The following is an 18,143-nucleotide window of genomic DNA, read 5'->3' as shown; positions in this document are numbered from 1 at the left end:
CACTTTTCCAGCATGCAGCAACGCAAAGTGCTTTAAAATGTAAAAACTGTTTAAAAACAGGTCATCACACAAAATGTTTACAAAGAAAAAAGGAGAACAAACACACAAACCTTTCTCGCAGTCACAAAACCACACACACACACACACACACACACACACACACACACACACACACACACACACACACACACACACACACACACACGTGACGGAAAGGCATGTGTTATGGGCCATTGCTAAAACTTCACCAGCAACTTTGCAATAGAGTATACAGTCTTTTAAAACCATCATCCTTATGCGGACCAGGTTTTAGGTCCCCATGAGGGGGTAGGTCCTTATGATGTGACTGTGTAAACAGACTAAAGACCCCGTGAAGTCATAAAAAAAAGAGTACACACACACACACACAGCCACACACACATACACACCACAACCAGTTACTAATTTTAACAGCCTTTCGGAATGTTGGTCCTTTGTGATGTCATAACCCCACCCACCCCCCAACACCTCCCCTCCCCCATCCTTCCTGTCCATCCCCCAAAATAGGGGGCGGAGTTGGTCTATGGTGATGTCATAACATTAGAATGTGGGTGTGTCAGAGAATATGATCAGTTCCGACTAGCTTCGGAGGTGATCAGACTGAATAATTGTAAGAAACTTTGGATGATTTTCAATTCTTCAAAATGCAGTCAAATTTTTGTGAAGATCTGGACTTGGAGAAGGAGCCGGTATTTGGATCTGAAACAAACAAATACTTCTATAAAGAAAGCCTGTTCTTTGGACCAACTGGACAAATTGCCACGTGCATAAATCGGGACACCGGAGAGACTGTTGCAATAAAATTCGTAACAGAGATGGAGGATTTCACGAATGCGGAAACGAAGATCTTGAGAAAAATCAAAGCGCTTGGATCGGAGAACTACAATATAGTGAAGTTTCATGAAGATTTTTACTACAAAAGAAATCGGTGCCTTGTTTTTCAAAAACTGGATATCGATTTGGAAGACTTTACAGATCTAATTATAGGTGATGGACTACATTTGTTTGATATTCGACTTATCGCTCAACAGGTACTGGTGGCTTTAAATTTTCTACATAGTAATGGAATAGCTCATAGAGATATAAAGCCTGACAACATAATGCTGGTAGACCGCTTCTCTCTAAAAGTGAAACTAATCGATATGGGTTGCTCTGAGGAGATAGAAATAATGGAAAATAGTTGTGCTTACCCTCACCCTTACATGCCTCCGGAGGAAATTATGTCTGAAAAGCTAGATGCTAGTTTGGATATGTGGTGTCTAGCCCACACTTTGATCTATTTCTACCTTAAAGATCAGCTGTTTGAATATGATACTATCGAAGAAACATTAGCGGCAATTGTTAAAATGTTTGGTGAACCACAATGCAGTAATAATTTTTCCTTTTGGAAAAGGAAAATTAAGAAGTATGAGCCAGAGCTGAAGCTGAATTCTTTGGACGACCTGCTGGAAATCCGTCCAGCAGCACAAGACCCCATTGAAAGGGAGGATTTACTAAGTTTCATAGATTTTCTAAAGCAAATGCTAGTTCCTACACCGCAAGAACGTATTACCTCAGCAGCTGCACTTAAACACAGCTTTATTACCATGGACCATTTGTCTAACTTCGAAAGCAGCAGCCCTTATGTCCTTGAAGCCCATGAGGCAATGAGAACTTACAAATTCATGACACCACAAAGTTTGGGAGCCACATCCCCTTCTGGCAACAGTTCCTCTGTCTGTTCAGGCAACTATGCATCACCGACAGGTAATAGGGTAAGTTTTTCATCTCCAAAAGATGAAACTGAGACCATCCTGACTCCACTTGGGCTACTAAGAACTGATAGTGCAACATTTTGGTCGGAATTTTTCTCAACAAATGATTTGGTTTTTGAATCCGAAACAAGCAAATACCTCTTGAAAGAAAGTCTAGGCTTAGGAGGAACAGCGATAATTACCAAGTTTATAAACCAAGAAACTGGAGAGACTGTTGTAATAAAATTAGCAATAGACAAGGACAATACCGATATAAGTGAGGAAAAAAGGATCTTGAATAAAATCAAAGCGCTTGGATCTGAGAACTACAACATAGTGAAGTTTTATGAAGATTTTTACTACCAAAAAAAACAGTGCCTTGTGTTTGAAAAACTGGATATCGATCTGGAAGACTTTACAGAGGTAATTGTAGGTGGTGGACTACATTTGTGTGACATTCGACTTATCGCTCAACAGGTACTGGTGGCTTTAGACTTTCTACATAGTAATGGAATAGCACATAGAGATCTCAAGCCTGACAACATAATGCTGGTAGACCGCTCCTCTCTAAAAGTGAAATTAATCGATATGGGTTTCACTGAGGAGATAGAACTAATGGAAAATATTTGTGTTAACCCTCTTTGTTTCATGCCTCCGGAGGAAATGATGTCTGACAAGCTAGATGCTAGTTTTGATATGTGGTGTCTAGCCCTCACTTTGATCTATTTCTACCTTCAAGATCAGCTGTTTGAATATGATACTATCGAAGAAACATTGGCGGCAATTGTTAAAATGTTTGGTGAACCACACTGCAGTAAAAATTTTTTCTTTTGGAAAAGGAAAATTGAGAAGTATGAGCCAGAGCTGAGGCTGAATTCTTTGGACGACCTGCTGGAAATCCGTCCAGCAACACAAGACCCCATTGAAAGGGAGGATTTACTAAGTTTCATAGATTTTCTAAAGCAAATGCTAGTTCCTACACCGCAAGAACGTATTACCTCAGCAGCTGCACTTAAACACAGCTTTATTACCATGGACCATTTGTCTAACTTCGAAAGCAGCAGCCCTTATGTCCTTGAAGCCCATGAGGCAATGAGAACTTACAAATTCATGACACCACAAAGTTTGGGATCCACATCCTCTTCTGGCAACAGTTCCTCTGTCTGTTCAGGCAACTATGCATCACCGACAGGTAATAGGGTAAGTTTTTCATCTCCAAAAGATGAAACTGAGACCATCCTGACTCCACTTGGGCTACTAAGAACTGATAGTGCAACATTTTGGTCGGAATTTTTCTCAACAAATGATTTGGTTTTTGAATCCGAAACAAGCAAATACCTCTTGAAAGAAAGTCTAGGCTTAGGAGGAACAGCGATAATTACCAAGTTTATAAACCAAGAAACTGGAGAGACTGTTGTAATAAAATTAGCAATAGACAAGGACAATACCGATATAAGTGAGGAAAAAAGGATCTTGAATAAAATCAAAGCGCTTGGATCTGAGAACTACAACATAGTGAAGTTTTATGAAGATTTTTACTACCAAAAAAAACAGTGCCTTGTGTTTGAAAAACTGGATATCGATCTGGAAGACTTTACAGAGGTAATTGTAGGTGGTGGACTACATTTGTGTGACATTCGACTTATCGCTCAACAGGTACTGGTGGCTTTAGACTTTCTACATAGTAATGGAATAGCACATAGAGATCTCAAGCCTGACAACATAATGCTGGTAGACCGCTCCTCTCTAAAAGTGAAATTAATCGATATGGGTTTCACTGAGGAGATAGAACTAATGGAAAATATTTGTGTTAACCCTCTTTGTTTCATGCCTCCGGAGGAAATGATGTCTGACAAGCTAGATGCTAGTTTTGATATGTGGTGTCTAGCCCTCACTTTGATCTATTTCTACCTTCAAGATCAGCTGTTTGAATATGATACTATCGAAGAAACATTGGCGGCAATTGTTAAAATGTTTGGTGAACCACACTGCAGTAAAAATTTTTTCTTTTGGAAAAGGAAAATTGAGAAGTATGAGCCAGAGCTGAGGCTGAATTCTTTGGACGACCTGCTGGAAATCCGTCCAGCAACACAAGACCCCATTGAAAGGGAGGATTTACTAAGTTTCATAGATTTTCTAAAGCAAATGCTAGTTCCTACACCGCAAGAACGTATTACCTCAGCAGCTGCACTTAAACACAGCTTTATTACCATGGACCATTTGTCTAACTTCGAAAGCAGCAGCCCTTATGTCCTTGAAGCCCATGAGGCAATGAGAACTTACAAATTCATGACACCACAAACCAAAAAACATGCTTGTGTTGAAAAACTGGATATCGATCTGGAAGACTTTACAGGGAATTGTAGTGTGACTAATTTGTGGACATTCGACTATGCTCACAGACTGTGGCTTAGACTTTCTACTAGTAATGGAATAGCACATAGAGATCTCAAGCTACAACATAATGCGGTAGACCGCTCCTCTAAATGAATTAATCGATATGGTTCACTGAGGAGATAGAACATGGAATATTTGGTTAACCCTCTTTGTTCATGCTCGAGAAATGATGTCGACAAGTAGAATGCTAGTCTTGATATGTGGTGTCTGGACCTCACTTTGATCTAGTTTACTGCAAGATACAGCTTTGAATATGATACTATCGAAAAAACATTGGCGCAATGTTAAATGTTTGGTGAACCACGCAGTAAATTTTTTCTTTTGGAAAAGGAAAATGAGATATGAGCAAGCTGAGTGATTCTTTGGACACTGCTGAAATCCTCACAACACAAACCCATTGAGGAGGTTGAGAGCCACATCATTATACCCCAAACGAGAGATAAACAACCCTGAAAAATTTACAAAATTTCTTTCAGAAAAACAAACCTCCCCTTCTAGCAACAATTACTGTGTCTGTTCAGGCAACTGTGCCTCCAATTCAGAAAAACAAGGCTCTGCTTCTGGCAGCAATATTGACGGTCAATGTTCAGGCAACTGTGCACCACCGACAGTTAATGATAAGAAGTTCAAAGAGGAGAGCCTTAATCATAGTTCAGAGACTGACTACCCTGGACAATGCAAAGACAGCTTGTCAGTGGATTCATGTGGTGGGACCTCATTAAGGTTGTGCTGCAGGAACACCTCTTCTCAAAAAAACATAGTTATTGGGTCAGGTTTATACACAGAATCACCGTTGACTGGTGATCTGAAAGATGAATCAACAACCATCTTGATGACTAATGATCAACAGCCAGCTGATTGTGGTAATAAACAAGTGAAAATACTGAACAGTCCACTTAAGAAGGGAACAATAATGACTAGTAGTCCCAACAAAGAGGTGGTGGAAATAAAGAACAAGTCTAAAACTGTAACATTTAATCCTGTTATTGTGACTATACCTAATCAATCTCATTATTCATCTCATTCAAGTGATCAACAAGAGAAAATACAGAGTAGCTTATCAGAACATTCAGGTTTTACAGCTGATTCCTCCTTATTGAAGCCCAATTTGGACTCACCCCTGTTCCACAAAAGATTACCAGCATCAGTTAGTCTCTCTGAACAGAAACAAGTATCACCACCCAGCTGTGTGGTGATGGATAAAAAACTAAATACTGAGGAAAAACTCTCAAAAAAGTCTGAAGACACCAAACTCCATGTCCAGGATAACACAAGCTTAACAAGCTGTGAGGACCCCTCACATCTGGTTGAAGTTAAAACCCGCAAGAAATATTGGAAGAGAGTAAAGAATTTTTTCTCAAACATGAACTGGTTTGGCCTTTGTCTCCCAACAAAAAAATAATATCACTGCTTCCATGGGCGTAGGTTTGCATAGGGACCATAGGGACATGTTCCTACCAAAATTTTAAACCAACTTAATTGTCCCTACCAATAATTTGATGTGAGCAACACGAGCAACAACTGATAACAAAATTAGGGCAGAAACAAAAATTATTTTGCAAATCGATTAGTCTGTCGATAATTTTTTTTTTGATGAATCGATTAATTGGATAGCCAAAGGTTCTTTAAAGAAGATTATTAATGACATTAAAACCAGGTGAAACAGAAATATTTCTTCTTGAGGGGTTCGGGATGGAGAATATTGACAGACAAAAACATTTCTTTTTATCTTATATGCAAAATGTTTATATATATATTTTTTTGGGCTACCATGGAGTTTGCATGTTCTCCCTGTGCATACGTGGGTTCTCTCCGGGTACCCCGGCTTCCTCCCACAATCGAAAAAGATGACTGTTATCTGTCTTATCATTATCAGTTACCAATTCTGTTTCCCTGGAAATAGAAAAGGTGAAATCAGTTGAAAAGCAGACTCCATGTCTACAAAGTATAAGTCAAATAATTTACCTGACCTCCTAAAAGCAAAAAACCTCATTATAAGTAAAAAAAAAAATCTATCTCAATGTAAAATGTTAAAATCATAACACAAAGGTTGCATACATGGGTTCTCTCCGGGTACTCCGGCTTCCTCCCACAGTCGAAAAAGATGACTGTTAGGCTAATTGGCTTCACTAAATTCTCCTTAGGTGTGAGTGTGTGCGTGAATGGTTGTTTGTCCTGTTTGTCTCTGTGTTGTCCTGTCCTGGGTGTAACCCGCCTCTCGCCCGTAGACAGCTGGAGATAGGCACCAGCACCCCTCGCAACCCTACTTGGGATTAAGCGTGTAAAGAAAATGGATGCATGGATGGATGTAAAGAAAACAAAAAAACTAAAATAATAATATATATACCTAAAAAATGCACATTTGCAATCAAGCCAGTGGACAATGTTAAATGAATAGAGCCCTGGAATCACATCCTAGATTGAAAAGACATTTAACCGTTTTTCCCCATGATGATACTTTTCATGGTAAAAGATGTATTTGCTGAGAATTTTAATGTTTAGTTCTTATCATTATCAGTTACCAATTCTGTTTCCCTGGAAATAGAAAAGGTAAAATCAGTTGAAAAGCAGACTCCTTCATGTCTACAAAGTATAAGTCAAATAATTAACCTGACCTCCTAAAAGCAAAAAACCTCATTATAAGTAAAAAAAAAAAGATCTATCTCAATGTAAAATGTTAAAATCATAACACAAAGGTTGCATACGTGGGTTCTCTCCGGGTACTCCGGCTTCCTCCCACAGTCGAAAAAGATGACTGTTAGGCTAATTGGCTTCTCTAAATTCTCCTTAGGTGTGAGTGTGTGCGTGAATGGTTGTTTGTCCTGTTTGTCTCTGTGTTGCCCTGTCCTGGGTGTAACCCGCCTCTCGCCCGTAGACAGCTGGAGATAGGCACCAGCACCCCTCGCGACCCCACTTGGGATTAAGCGTGTAAAGAAAATGGATGCATGGATGGATGTAAAGAAAACAAAAAAAAACTAAAATAATAATATATATACCTAAATAATGCACATTTGCAATCAAGCCAGTGGACAATGTTAAATGAATAGAGCCCTGGAATCACATTAGACACAAATCTAATTACAAAAGATATTTTAACCGTTTTTCCCCATGATGATACTTTTCATGGTAAAAGATGTATTTGCTGAGAATTTTAATGTTTAGTTCTTATCATTATCAGTTACCAATTCTGTTTCCCTGGAAATAGAAAAGGTAAAATCAGTTGAAAAGCAGACTCCTTCATGTCTACAAAGTATAAGTCAAATGATTAACCTGACCTCCTAAAAGCAAAAAACCTCATTATAAGTAAAAAAAAAAAAAGATCCATCTCCATGTAAAATGTTAAAATCATAACACAAAGATGTTTCACACTGATAACAAGTTTAGCTCTTCAGAAACAGGGTCAGTCTGAGGACACATCTGACAAGGCGGGAGGTTTAATGTCAGCGCTCCCCTTCCCCAGTGGCAGCTGATTATCAGAGTTCATTCTCCAATCCAGAAAACTTTGTCAATACTTATGTAACCCACTACTGAGTATGTACACGTCAAGGGTAGACAAGATTCTAATAGGTTAGAGAACTAAAGAAACTAGGTTCTAGAGAGAATGAAAAACACAGTGCAATTAAAAAAAGCCCACACCAGGATATAAAGTTAGAATTATTTACAATTACCCAAATTAAAATTACACTATTTTAAAATGAATTATCCTACAAAAATAGGCATTAGTCCTTTAACTCCTCCAAAGTGGAAAATAGAGTTTCTTTAAAGTTGTAGTCCAAAAGGAAAGAGTTCCTTCCAAAAAAAAATGCAAAACATTAATCCCAGGTTCAGTCTGTAATGTGTCAATTGAAGTCAGTCTTATTCAATGTGATGTGACTCAAGACTGCAGTAAAGTTGGCAATATATTGACAGATTTGGCTGTTCTGGATTAATAACTCGTCAGTGGATGGTTTATTCTACAAAACAGAAACCATTCCGCAACCACAGCAAGGCAGACAGTGAGCTACAACCGTAGTTTCCTGAAAATTAGTCTTCTATCGCGCTGGAAGAATGACATTGGACCCTATGCAGAGCTCGCTCCTCTGAAAATGCTTAGGGACTGTCTGCAAGTTGCAACACCGTAAAAAAAAAAAGAGAGAAATATTCAAAAGCGTCACCAAGAAGAGGTGGATTATAATCAAATTAATTTCATCTGTATCTCATCTCATGTCTTTCATACCACAATAATTGGATTCGAAAATAATACTTTTTTGAGGAATTTCCCACAGCCTGAATGAAAAATGGCACCTCTATTTTATGATTAGAATAAGTATAAAATGAGCGTCTACACTATACATCATTGTAATGCCACCAAGCTTGTAGCACACATAGATAACCTCATCTGGATCACACAAGCTGGATTCCTAACAAAAAGATTCTCATCCATGCATATTATAAGTGTAGTTTCCAGTATTATATTAATTTTCCATTTTCTTAATCATTTCAATGCAATCCTCTAATTTTAATGTGTTCCTTTCATTAAATTTAAGTACTTGTGTTGCTCTATGCCCCTGCGATGTACTGTTCTTTTTCCTTTTTTTTCCTAATGTACAGCACTTTCAATTGTCCTGCCATTGAAATGTGGTATATAAATAAACTTGCCTTGTCTTAAAATTTCCAGAAAGTGTCTAAAAATAAACCCCCCAAATTATGAAATCAATGTAAAAGGATTTTTAAACACACACACATATATATATATATATATACCTTTAAAAACTACCTTCATTTCTATGTACTCAGTATTTTGTTCTGTCTAGTGTACACTTGTATGGGCTACTGGATCAATGCAGCATGGCCTGGAAGTGATCACTCTCTGAAACTGCTGAGGCGTAATCAAGTCCAGGGTGCTTCAGGTCATCTGCATTGTTGGGTCTGGTGTCTCATATCCTCATGACAGCAAGGCATAAATCTTCAGGTCAGGAGAGTTTTCTGGCCCGTTAAACCTGTTAGAACTGTGCTCATTAAAGCTGATTTTCACACCTTTGCTTTAAAAAGCATGGCCTGCTCAAAAATCCTGCTAGATAGCTATGTCAACTGTGGACTTCAGAACACTGTGGACCAATCAGATGCCTAGGAAACCTATGCAGATGTATTATACAAAGCCATGATATTTTTAATTAAATTAAATTCAGTTTATTTCTATAGCACCAATTCACAACACATGTCATCTCAAGGCACTTTACAATTCAACCAGATCATAAAGTCTGATTGGTTCAAAGTTTTCTATCTAGGGAGAACCAGTTTATTGCATCGACTCATTGACTCGAAGGCAATCCATCACACTAAGCCTGCTTGTAGCGACAGTGGAGAGGAAAAACTTCCTTTTAACAGGAAGATACCTCCAGAAGAACCAGACTCAGTGTGAGCGGCCATCTGCCGAGACCGACTGGGGTTCAAGGAGACAGATGTAAACATAAAGAAAAGAGCAGAGATACAAAAGGAAACTGTCAACCAGCTCCACAGGCCCTATGCAGGAAACACACAGCTTGAGGTACATCCTTTCTTTGTTTTTATTTTGTTTTTGATGTACTGGACGCATTTTATGTGACAAAGAAAAATTCACTGTCGATTTTTGAGATATTCTAATATTTTGACCTGTGCTAATGGCTAGGAAAATCAGAATAAACAAACTGCCTGTTTTATTTATTCAGAAAACCAAAACTCTCAGTTTCTACCTATGCTTTTCCTCACTCATTATGTTGTAACAGCTTCATTTCAACTAATGGTTTAAAATATAGGAAAAAAGGAACAGAAATTGGTTGGAAAGAATATTACTGCTCACTGAAATGATGGGAAATATCTATCCAAATCAACTTAAGTGAAATTTATTAGAAAGAAAAACATTAATATAAATACAGAAATAAACATGTGGCAATTCAGTTGTTAAAAAGACATATAAAACATGTTATTTGATTCATTGACAGGTTTTAACCAGTGTTCATTTAATTTAATTTAGACAATCAATAAAATGAAGTCCTTTTTGACTAATTTCAAAACGAAATAGCAGCTTTAAGGGGTAATCAAATAATAAATCAAATATTTAAAGACTCAAATTTGAGTTGATGATAAATAGACTAACCCATCCTCTCGCCCATTGACAGCTGGAGATAGGCACCAGCACCCCTCGCGACCCCAATTGGGACAAGCCTGTGAGATAATGGATGGATGGAAGGATGGATAAATAGACTAAATAAAAGACTAACGGAATAAATGTTCATGCAGTCATTTAGTGAAACGGTGGGTTAGTCTGCAAACCTAACTTACAATGATTCAGAGTTAGGGGTGACTGAGCTGAAATAGACCTGAATTTGATGAGAAAGGTCTTTTTTTAGGCAATAGTGATTTGATTTAGACTTAGCATCGTTAGAACCGTTAGCATCCGTTAGCATCTCTATCACACGGACAGTTTGGTCTGCAACAATATTTGAACAGTGCTTTTTAAAGCCACAAAACTAAACCAATCACAACATAAACAAATATAATTTTCTCTGCCATTTGTGAATAAATACATGTAAATACCAATTGGTTCGAATGCTTTTAATGAGTCTCTTTCAAAACAAGAATCTTCTTTGAATGATGAAAGGGAAGATCTGTTCAGATCAGTTTTTCATTCTGCCACGCAGACTTTGTGTTTTCTGACTTTGTTCTCATCTTTTCGAAGGACTATTTTGGGAGGTACATATTGCTTCATATCCAAAGTTCTCAGAGAGGAGGTGATGAGGCATTTCTGTGATTTTGGAGATTTTACTTAATCTCAGAACCAGGATTTAAAGGTTCTCAGGATAATAACAAATTCATAGCCTAGTCTATACATTTGTGCAGACTCTTTCAACAATGAAAAATATTTCCCTCCACAGAGTTTCTACTTTTTCAACCTTAAAAATAAGCTCCACATAGAGAAAGATGAAGTCCAGAGCAGTAAGACTGAGACAACTGGAGGCTTCAAACTGTGTTTTATATCTACTTCCTGATGCAAAATGCTATTTAGTTTAGAAACCTGCAGATGAAAGCAGGGATGACGACTGAAAGCGTTCATGGACTGTTGAACTGGAGAGACTGGTGGGGCTTAAGTTTTAACATCCTCTCTAACTGGTTCCACCCATAAGTAATTTTTCTGACCACATATTGCTGAAACCTTTAAAATGGCTTCTGTGGTTGTGAAAAAAAGAAAAACAGATGAAAAGTAACATATTATAGCTTCATTGTGATGAATTTATGATATTTTTATTTGACATAAATCAGATAAATTACCCTAATATAAGATCTTACGTCAACAATTCCTCCATAGCTGTAAAGAGACAAGGATTGTTTTTTTTTTTAACACTAGACGTAGAATGGCTCCTGCAGTTTGTTTTTCTTTTTTGTGAAAAATAAATTAATAATATCTGAATGATAAGTCTCTATCCTGAGTTTAAAAAGAAAAGCAAACAGAAAACTGGAAGCTTAAGCTAAGATATAAATTTTTTTTCAAAAGGCACATCTCCAACCTAAAAAAAATACTTTATATCATCTTAAAAGAAGTTTATACAATAAACCTTTACCTCTCCACTTTCAGTGTAGACGGCTATCTACATTCAGTTTATGGTTATTTGGTAGACCTATTTGATAATTTACATGATTGGTCCATCCTACTATTCTAAGCGAAAGATGCTTTGTGAAATGGAACAATCATATTAAAGGTATAGTGGAGGATGTTCTTTTTATCATCAAAATAAATGGTCCTCCTGATTGTCAATCATTCTGGTGATATGTTAACGTAAGGCCATCCTACGTGCTCGTCTTTATGTTAAGTCTGACATAGTGAAAAATTGCAAATCTTCTTCTGGAAAGTAAACTACGAGCGATGCAAACAGCAACTTTTAAACAGAGTTAGCACGAGGAGAAATGGCCTTGTGCATGCTCTCATACGTGTTTAGTAGGTGTTCCCTGTCGGGAGTGGGTGCAGGATTGTGCATGTGCATTATTTTATCCAAATGGAGAGGGCAGATCATTTAAAAAATTCGCACAATACCTTTGAGTTTAAACTGCCAGAGAAAGTTTCTTTTGCAGGGTGCAAATATCCAAAATGTCAGAAAAGAACCTCTACAGTGTATCCATCTGATTATAACTCTGCTCAATGCGGTTCTAGACCAAATTTCTCAGGGTGGCAGTTTTCAGACCCTAGCAGATAAAAAAAATATTATATTCCAATAAAGAGGAAGTTAATGGTGCAGCATGTACATTTTTATGAGTAAAAATCTCAAAGTGTAAAGCTAAGCAATGAAATCGCTCCAAGCGACCACTCAGTTATAGTACAGGGGCCAGGACAAGTTCTGCAGGGGTACTGGCCCCTGTTGCCCCCCTTAGTTCTGTTTTAAGAACTTTCTTTTCAGCTGAACATTAAACTCTCACAAAGCTGCTGCAGAGCAAACAAGTGAAGAACTACCAAACTCTGTAGATAATAAAATTCAGTTTATAAAATGAAGCTCTAGCGGAAGTTCAATTGAAGAAACTCTGACTTACCTCCATCCAATCAGAAGCTGATCCGTCTGACGCAAGCCAATCAGCTTCGAACTACTCCACCACGAAGCCCAATCAGCATCCTGCTTTCACTTTAAAAGCACCTTCAAATCCCCGTCTCAGCCCGCTATCCAGCAAACGCAATGTCAGATTTTATTCAGACGACAATTCACCCACCTCCACCCCTCCTCCGCCATCGTAGCTGAGTCGTCTTCCATGACATGACTTCTACCCCTACCTCATCAGAGAGTATTAATCCCAGTCATCACCATCCCTCATCTCATTGCAATTGGTCCGGCAGAAGACCACTATGTTGAGCCCGGTTCTGCCAGAGGTTTCTTCCCAAAGGGGAGTTTTTCCTCTCCACTGTCGCTTCATGCTTGCTCATCATGGACAGTTCATGGTACCTGCATCACCAAGCAGGACCTCTACATCCTGAGTCTGAGTGAAGCCCTGGTGTCAGCTCCCTCAGTCTCTGGTCCCACAATTCAACTCAAGCAGATCACCTCGTTAACCAGCTCGAACTAAACCACCACCAGTTTCAGGCCAGGGGGAACATCCCTGTTCTCATTCATCTACTTATGCATGTTAAAGCATAATTCAGCATGAATGTTCCTGCCGAGGCCTGAGCGCCAAAGACTATACTTCTTATCAATAAAATTCTTCTAATTATCTTTTCTCTCTGTGTGAGTTTTTCAGATTGAAATGGTAGTTGCAGACAACGCTGGGAGATTGACATTTAAGCTGTTTTAGGTTGGTAGAAATGCCACCATCCTAATAATTATAGAATAATAAATATAGAAGAAATAGTAAAACTACTACTTGATTAAATAAACTTATTTCAAGTAATAAGCTTTCACATACAGTTGGAAAAACATTTGCTGAAATGAAGTGTAAAGGCAAAGATCATTTGCAAATTAAACCAAGAAGCTTCTGTTTTTAGGCAGTCGTCTGCTGTTTTGGCTCCAACAGGAGTAATTACAATATGGTTTGTGGAGATTTAAACTATAGATAAAATTTTTAAATCTTATTTTATTCATTATTGTATTCCCAGAAAACCTTGGAGGAAACTTTGCTGGAATGTATGATTTTCTAAGTTTATCTACGTTGGCATTGTGAGTAGTTATAAAGTTTATGTTGTGGGTTTGACTTCGGTTCCAGCTCTGTTACATTTACACACATTAAACTTTACAAAGAAATATTGCAAGTACACAACATGTGATAAAACCAAGTCAGTATTTCCTGTCTGCAGAGAAGGATAAAAACAAATCCTGCATCAAACAACAGACATAAAAAGATCTGCACACTTTGGCTCCAAAAAAAAAAAAAATTTTTTTTAAAAAGCCTCAAAGTTGAACAGGAACATAAAGGAAGGTGGATTCCTGCTGCTTTTAAAGTCCACATTTTTATACAGCAGTTTTAAAAGAACCCATCCATCCCTGCATGTTTATAGCAGAAGAATAAAAACATGGCCTTTAGAAATTTATATGCGAAGGTCAGAAGCAAAGCAGCTCTGAGACGGCATGTAACAACAGTGACAAACATGTCATCAGAAGAGATCATAAACCATGAAATAGGAGCATTAGCCCTATTATCCAGGAAATTGCCTCTGTGGCTTCACAAGACGTTCTACATTACAGCCTATATAAATGGAAACACATTTACAGCTTATTTGGATGTACACTTCTATATTTAATACACCAAGATTGTCTTTTTGAGGGTTATTATTAAACTTCTGTCCCACATTGATAGAAAAATAACTTTAAGGTCGCCTTATTGGGAATGATGTTCAAGAGTCTATTAAAAGCAGGAGTCCGCTGGGTATCCGGGTCTTATCGGTCTTTAGCCGCCCATAGATAAAAATGCAGCTCAATATTCCACTGGGTTACTCACATTACAATGGCCTCCCACACCACAAGGTCATTTTAAGTCCCTGTAGTCCCCTTATCTCCATGCTGCTGTGTATAACATTTAATGTGCATGTTCCACAAATAAACTCATGTGTGTTTGCCTACAAACTGTCACAGACACCTGCAGCTGCATGCCATAATCAATGCGTTTTAGATAAAGAAAAAAAATAAAATAAATAACAGACTGAGATTTTTGAATGCAACCGTATTTATTTGTCATCCTGCCACAGAAAAGGGCTCAGATTGCAGTTGGCTCTTCACAGAAGATGCTACATCCTTCACTAAAATGTGAAAGCAAAAACAAATAAAAAAAGAAAAACCCAGAAATCTTACCGTTACAGGACTGAAAAACTCAAACTGTACAGGACACAAAAACAAATCTTTAGAAATTATCTGTTTTAGGGAGATAAGTCTGATGAAAAAAAAACAAATTAAAGACACAAATTTTGCCATCCAAATTTGATTGTTGAACAAAGCAAATATAAAAAAATATATATTACAATAACAAGGATTAAAAAAAGATTTTCACCATAGGAAAGTAGAAAAATAAGTGCTAACAAGCATGTTTTTAAAACAAGAAAATTCAGAAATTATGTTATTAGTTACTAGATTTCATCAATAAATTCAATGTAATATCAGATAGAAACCCTAAAATTAATCTTGCAAGTTGTTCAATGGTGAATAATAACGGTGATAAAAAAAATATTCCAATCACTTTTTTTGACAGGCTCCAGTTTATCACAACCAATAAAATAATACAGAAATACATAAGTATGAAAATAAATTCTTTCTAGCTGATACACAAGCCAAGGTTGTGTTATTTTGGCAATTAATTTATACAGACTGATTGTTACTAAGGTAAACAACTGTTTTATATAGGCCTAATATATTTGTAATTAGGTTTAACTGTTGTACGTTTGCCCACAGCCCACGCATCAGACCAAATACCATGTAAAGACAGAAAAATTAGAAAGCTTATGTGCACACCGTTTATTGTTCTGAAGGCAATCCGTTCACCCATAAATCAGTTTTCCTCAGTTGGTTACAAAGCAGGAAGAATGCTGGAAACACAGAGGAACTTATTTGGCTGGTAAGAATAAGAGGACCAGTTCCAGGCTCAAGTTAACACCAAACAGAACCTCAAGCTTGGCATCTAGTTTCTTTTTCTATGTCCAACCCAGTTCAACCAGTAAAACCCAGTTTGATCCCAGCAGGGGGCGCAGGAGCCCAGTCTCGCTCTTCTCCAAATGTTGCCTGTTGCCCCTTCAAAATGCATTTTGTTTGAGATTTCAGTAGAGCTGATTTATGTTGCTGTGAAGGTAATAGGCTTAAAGTACGAGTCTTCATAGAAAATCACAGAAGGAATGGAAAGCTTCCAACCTCAGCCTCTCATTACAGTAGTATGTTTATTTGGCCACTTTTCAAACTAGAGGCTGCACTCAAATGCAAGTGATCAAAATAGGTAGAAAAATAAGACAAAATATGTGTATGTATATATATATGTGTATGTATATATATATATATATATATATATATATATAAACACTTCAGTGAAGGTCCTAATGATTCGCATGGTTCTTCCTCTCAAACTGGAATGCAGACTTAAGAAAAGTTAATGGGAAATATTCTGTTCAACTAGCTGCTGAACAGGCAATTGGTAGGGCAAGAAAACAGGAAGAAATGCTTTGCTGCACTTCTGCGTCATTTCCCTGAGTCACAGTGGTCCCCTGTACAGGAGAAAACATGCTCCTGACTGGATCTGCAACCACATGGTGATTGATGGAATTAGCTTACTCTGGTAGAGTTTGCATTTTGCCGTTTGTTGTCTGTTAGCTTAGTTTTTGTTCTTTCTTTAAATGTCTGAGGGATTGGTCCATCGGCGCGAAGAACAGCCAAGAGGATGGAGGAGTCAAGTGATCAGCGGCATGATGATGGAGATGAGGAGGGGAAGAGAAGTGATCCTTACTGAGACAACGTTGCTGAGAGGTTTCGTTTCTGGAACAAAGGATGACATTTTGCATGAATGTTTAAGTTAATAACAAATGGAACCAAAAACAGCTAAAGATTAGTTTCTTTTGTAAATCGAAACACATCAATGTGTCGGAGCTCCAGTGTATGAACTCAGAGCAAGGCATCAGATTGGGGCTGAACAGGAAGAAGACAAATAGTGTTTTGCAAAATTATTCTGACCCCCTTCAACTAAATATCGCTTAGTCATGTAAAAAAAAAAAAAATCACAAACTTTCTTGAAATTTACTGGAACTTTTCAACGCACAGTAGTGCATCATTCCTTCTTCCAAGTGCAAATTAAGAAAAAGCATATATATTTTCCTTATTTTACCAAAAAAACATCAGGAGATTGTGGCATTCATTTGTACTTTGAGAGCATCTGTGAACATCATTTTTTTAGTCTCACTCCATTATTTCTCAGAGAGATTTAGGTCTGGACTTTGATTAGGCCATTCTAACACATGAACATACTTTGATCAAACCATTTAAACATAGTTCTGGCTGTAGGTTTATGGTTGATGTCAGTCTGCAAAATGAACCTCCACCCCAGTCTTAAATATTTTGCAGCCTCCTACTGGTTTTCTCTTAGGAAATAGCCTGTAATAAGCAATATCCATCTACCTGTCCTTCATATCTATCACTAGAGACATGGCAAAACAGTTTGAGTTTAATTCAACTAGACCATCTTCTGGTCTTCATCTAAATCAGGGTTCTTCAACATTTCTCAGGCTGGGAGCCCCAACTATTGATAAAGGTACACAGCAAGGAACTCCTTGCCATGCCCAACCCGCACAGAGTAGATCGCTGCTCCAAATGATGGCTTCTTTCTTACTGCTCTTTTATAAAAGCCACATCTATGGAAAGATTCTCCAACCTGAGCTCTGGATCTCTGCAGCTCATCCAGAATTACTTTCGGCCTCTTGATTGCTTATGTGATTGTTGCTCTCATTACCTTGTTTAAGTGGACAGCCTAATCTTTGGGGGTTAACAAATAAACCATATTCAACTTTTAAAGACACCTGGTTGCACCTATTTAGAGAGAAATCTATTTTTCCTTCTTCTTGGTAATTATGTAGTTGTCTAAGTTGAGCGGTATCAAAATCAAATATAAAATATATTATTAAAGAAGGGGGTTCAATTAAGTATATGGGTACATCTAAAAGACTACAATATAATTTACAAGGGGCATGCAGCAAATACAAAATTGGTGCACAAATTTAGCATGCAGATTTTAAACTAAACCAGGTTTGACCCCAGGGCAGAAGAATAAAAGCATTCAAATATGTTTAGAAATTGTATGAAAAGACATTGCATCTCACCTTGTATTTGTTTTGAACCCTCTGATGCTGCAATAAGCAAAACAGAAGATAGATAGCATTTAGATAAAAGTTGCAGTATGGAAACAAGATGCTGATTAGTCTTTTTCTGCATGTGTAACCTTCTCAATAAAAGTGCTGCTTGGTGAAACAAAAAGAACAAGAAACAGACAAATGACCAGAGGCAGGTATACACCATTACT

General features: G+C 37.6%; 2 protein-coding genes across 3 annotated transcripts in view; one reads left to right on the top strand and one right to left on the bottom strand.

Annotated features, from left to right (window-relative positions):
- The first annotated feature begins 1,778 nt into the window (after positions 1-1,778).
- On the top strand, positions 1,779-13,232 carry LOC119786718 (homeodomain-interacting protein kinase 1-like). The gene is made up of 2 exons (XM_038290218.1): positions 1,779-4,134; positions 13,102-13,232. The coding sequence occupies exons 1-2, from the start codon at positions 2,319-2,321 to the stop codon at positions 13,230-13,232; spliced, it is 1,947 nt and encodes a 648-aa protein (XP_038146146.1). The 5' UTR covers positions 1,779-2,318.
- A 1,572-nt stretch (positions 13,233-14,804) lies between these two features.
- si:dkey-246i14.3 (ephrin-A4) overlaps positions 14,805-18,143 on the bottom strand; it is a 57,539-nt gene continuing 54,200 nt past the window's right edge. The window contains exons 4-5 of one of the 2 annotated variants that reach the window (XM_038290240.1): positions 17,944-17,970; positions 14,805-16,609 (exon numbers count right to left, since the gene is read on the bottom strand). In XM_038290240.1, coding sequence (XP_038146168.1) covers positions 16,524-16,609; positions 17,944-17,970 — 113 coding nt within the window. In that variant the 3' untranslated portion in view covers positions 14,805-16,523. The remainder of the gene's footprint in view (positions 16,610-17,943; positions 17,971-18,143) is intronic. The other variant, XM_038290241.1, reaches the window with a different exon arrangement.

Source organism: Cyprinodon tularosa, unplaced genomic scaffold, assembly GCF_016077235.1.
Source record: "Cyprinodon tularosa strain WSP-4 unplaced genomic scaffold, ASM1607723v1 ctg277, whole genome shotgun sequence".
Classification (NCBI taxonomy): Eukaryota; Metazoa; Chordata; class Actinopteri; order Cyprinodontiformes; family Cyprinodontidae; genus Cyprinodon; species Cyprinodon tularosa.
Note: the sequence above shows the minus strand (reverse complement) of the source record. Positions and strands in the feature narration are given on the sequence as shown.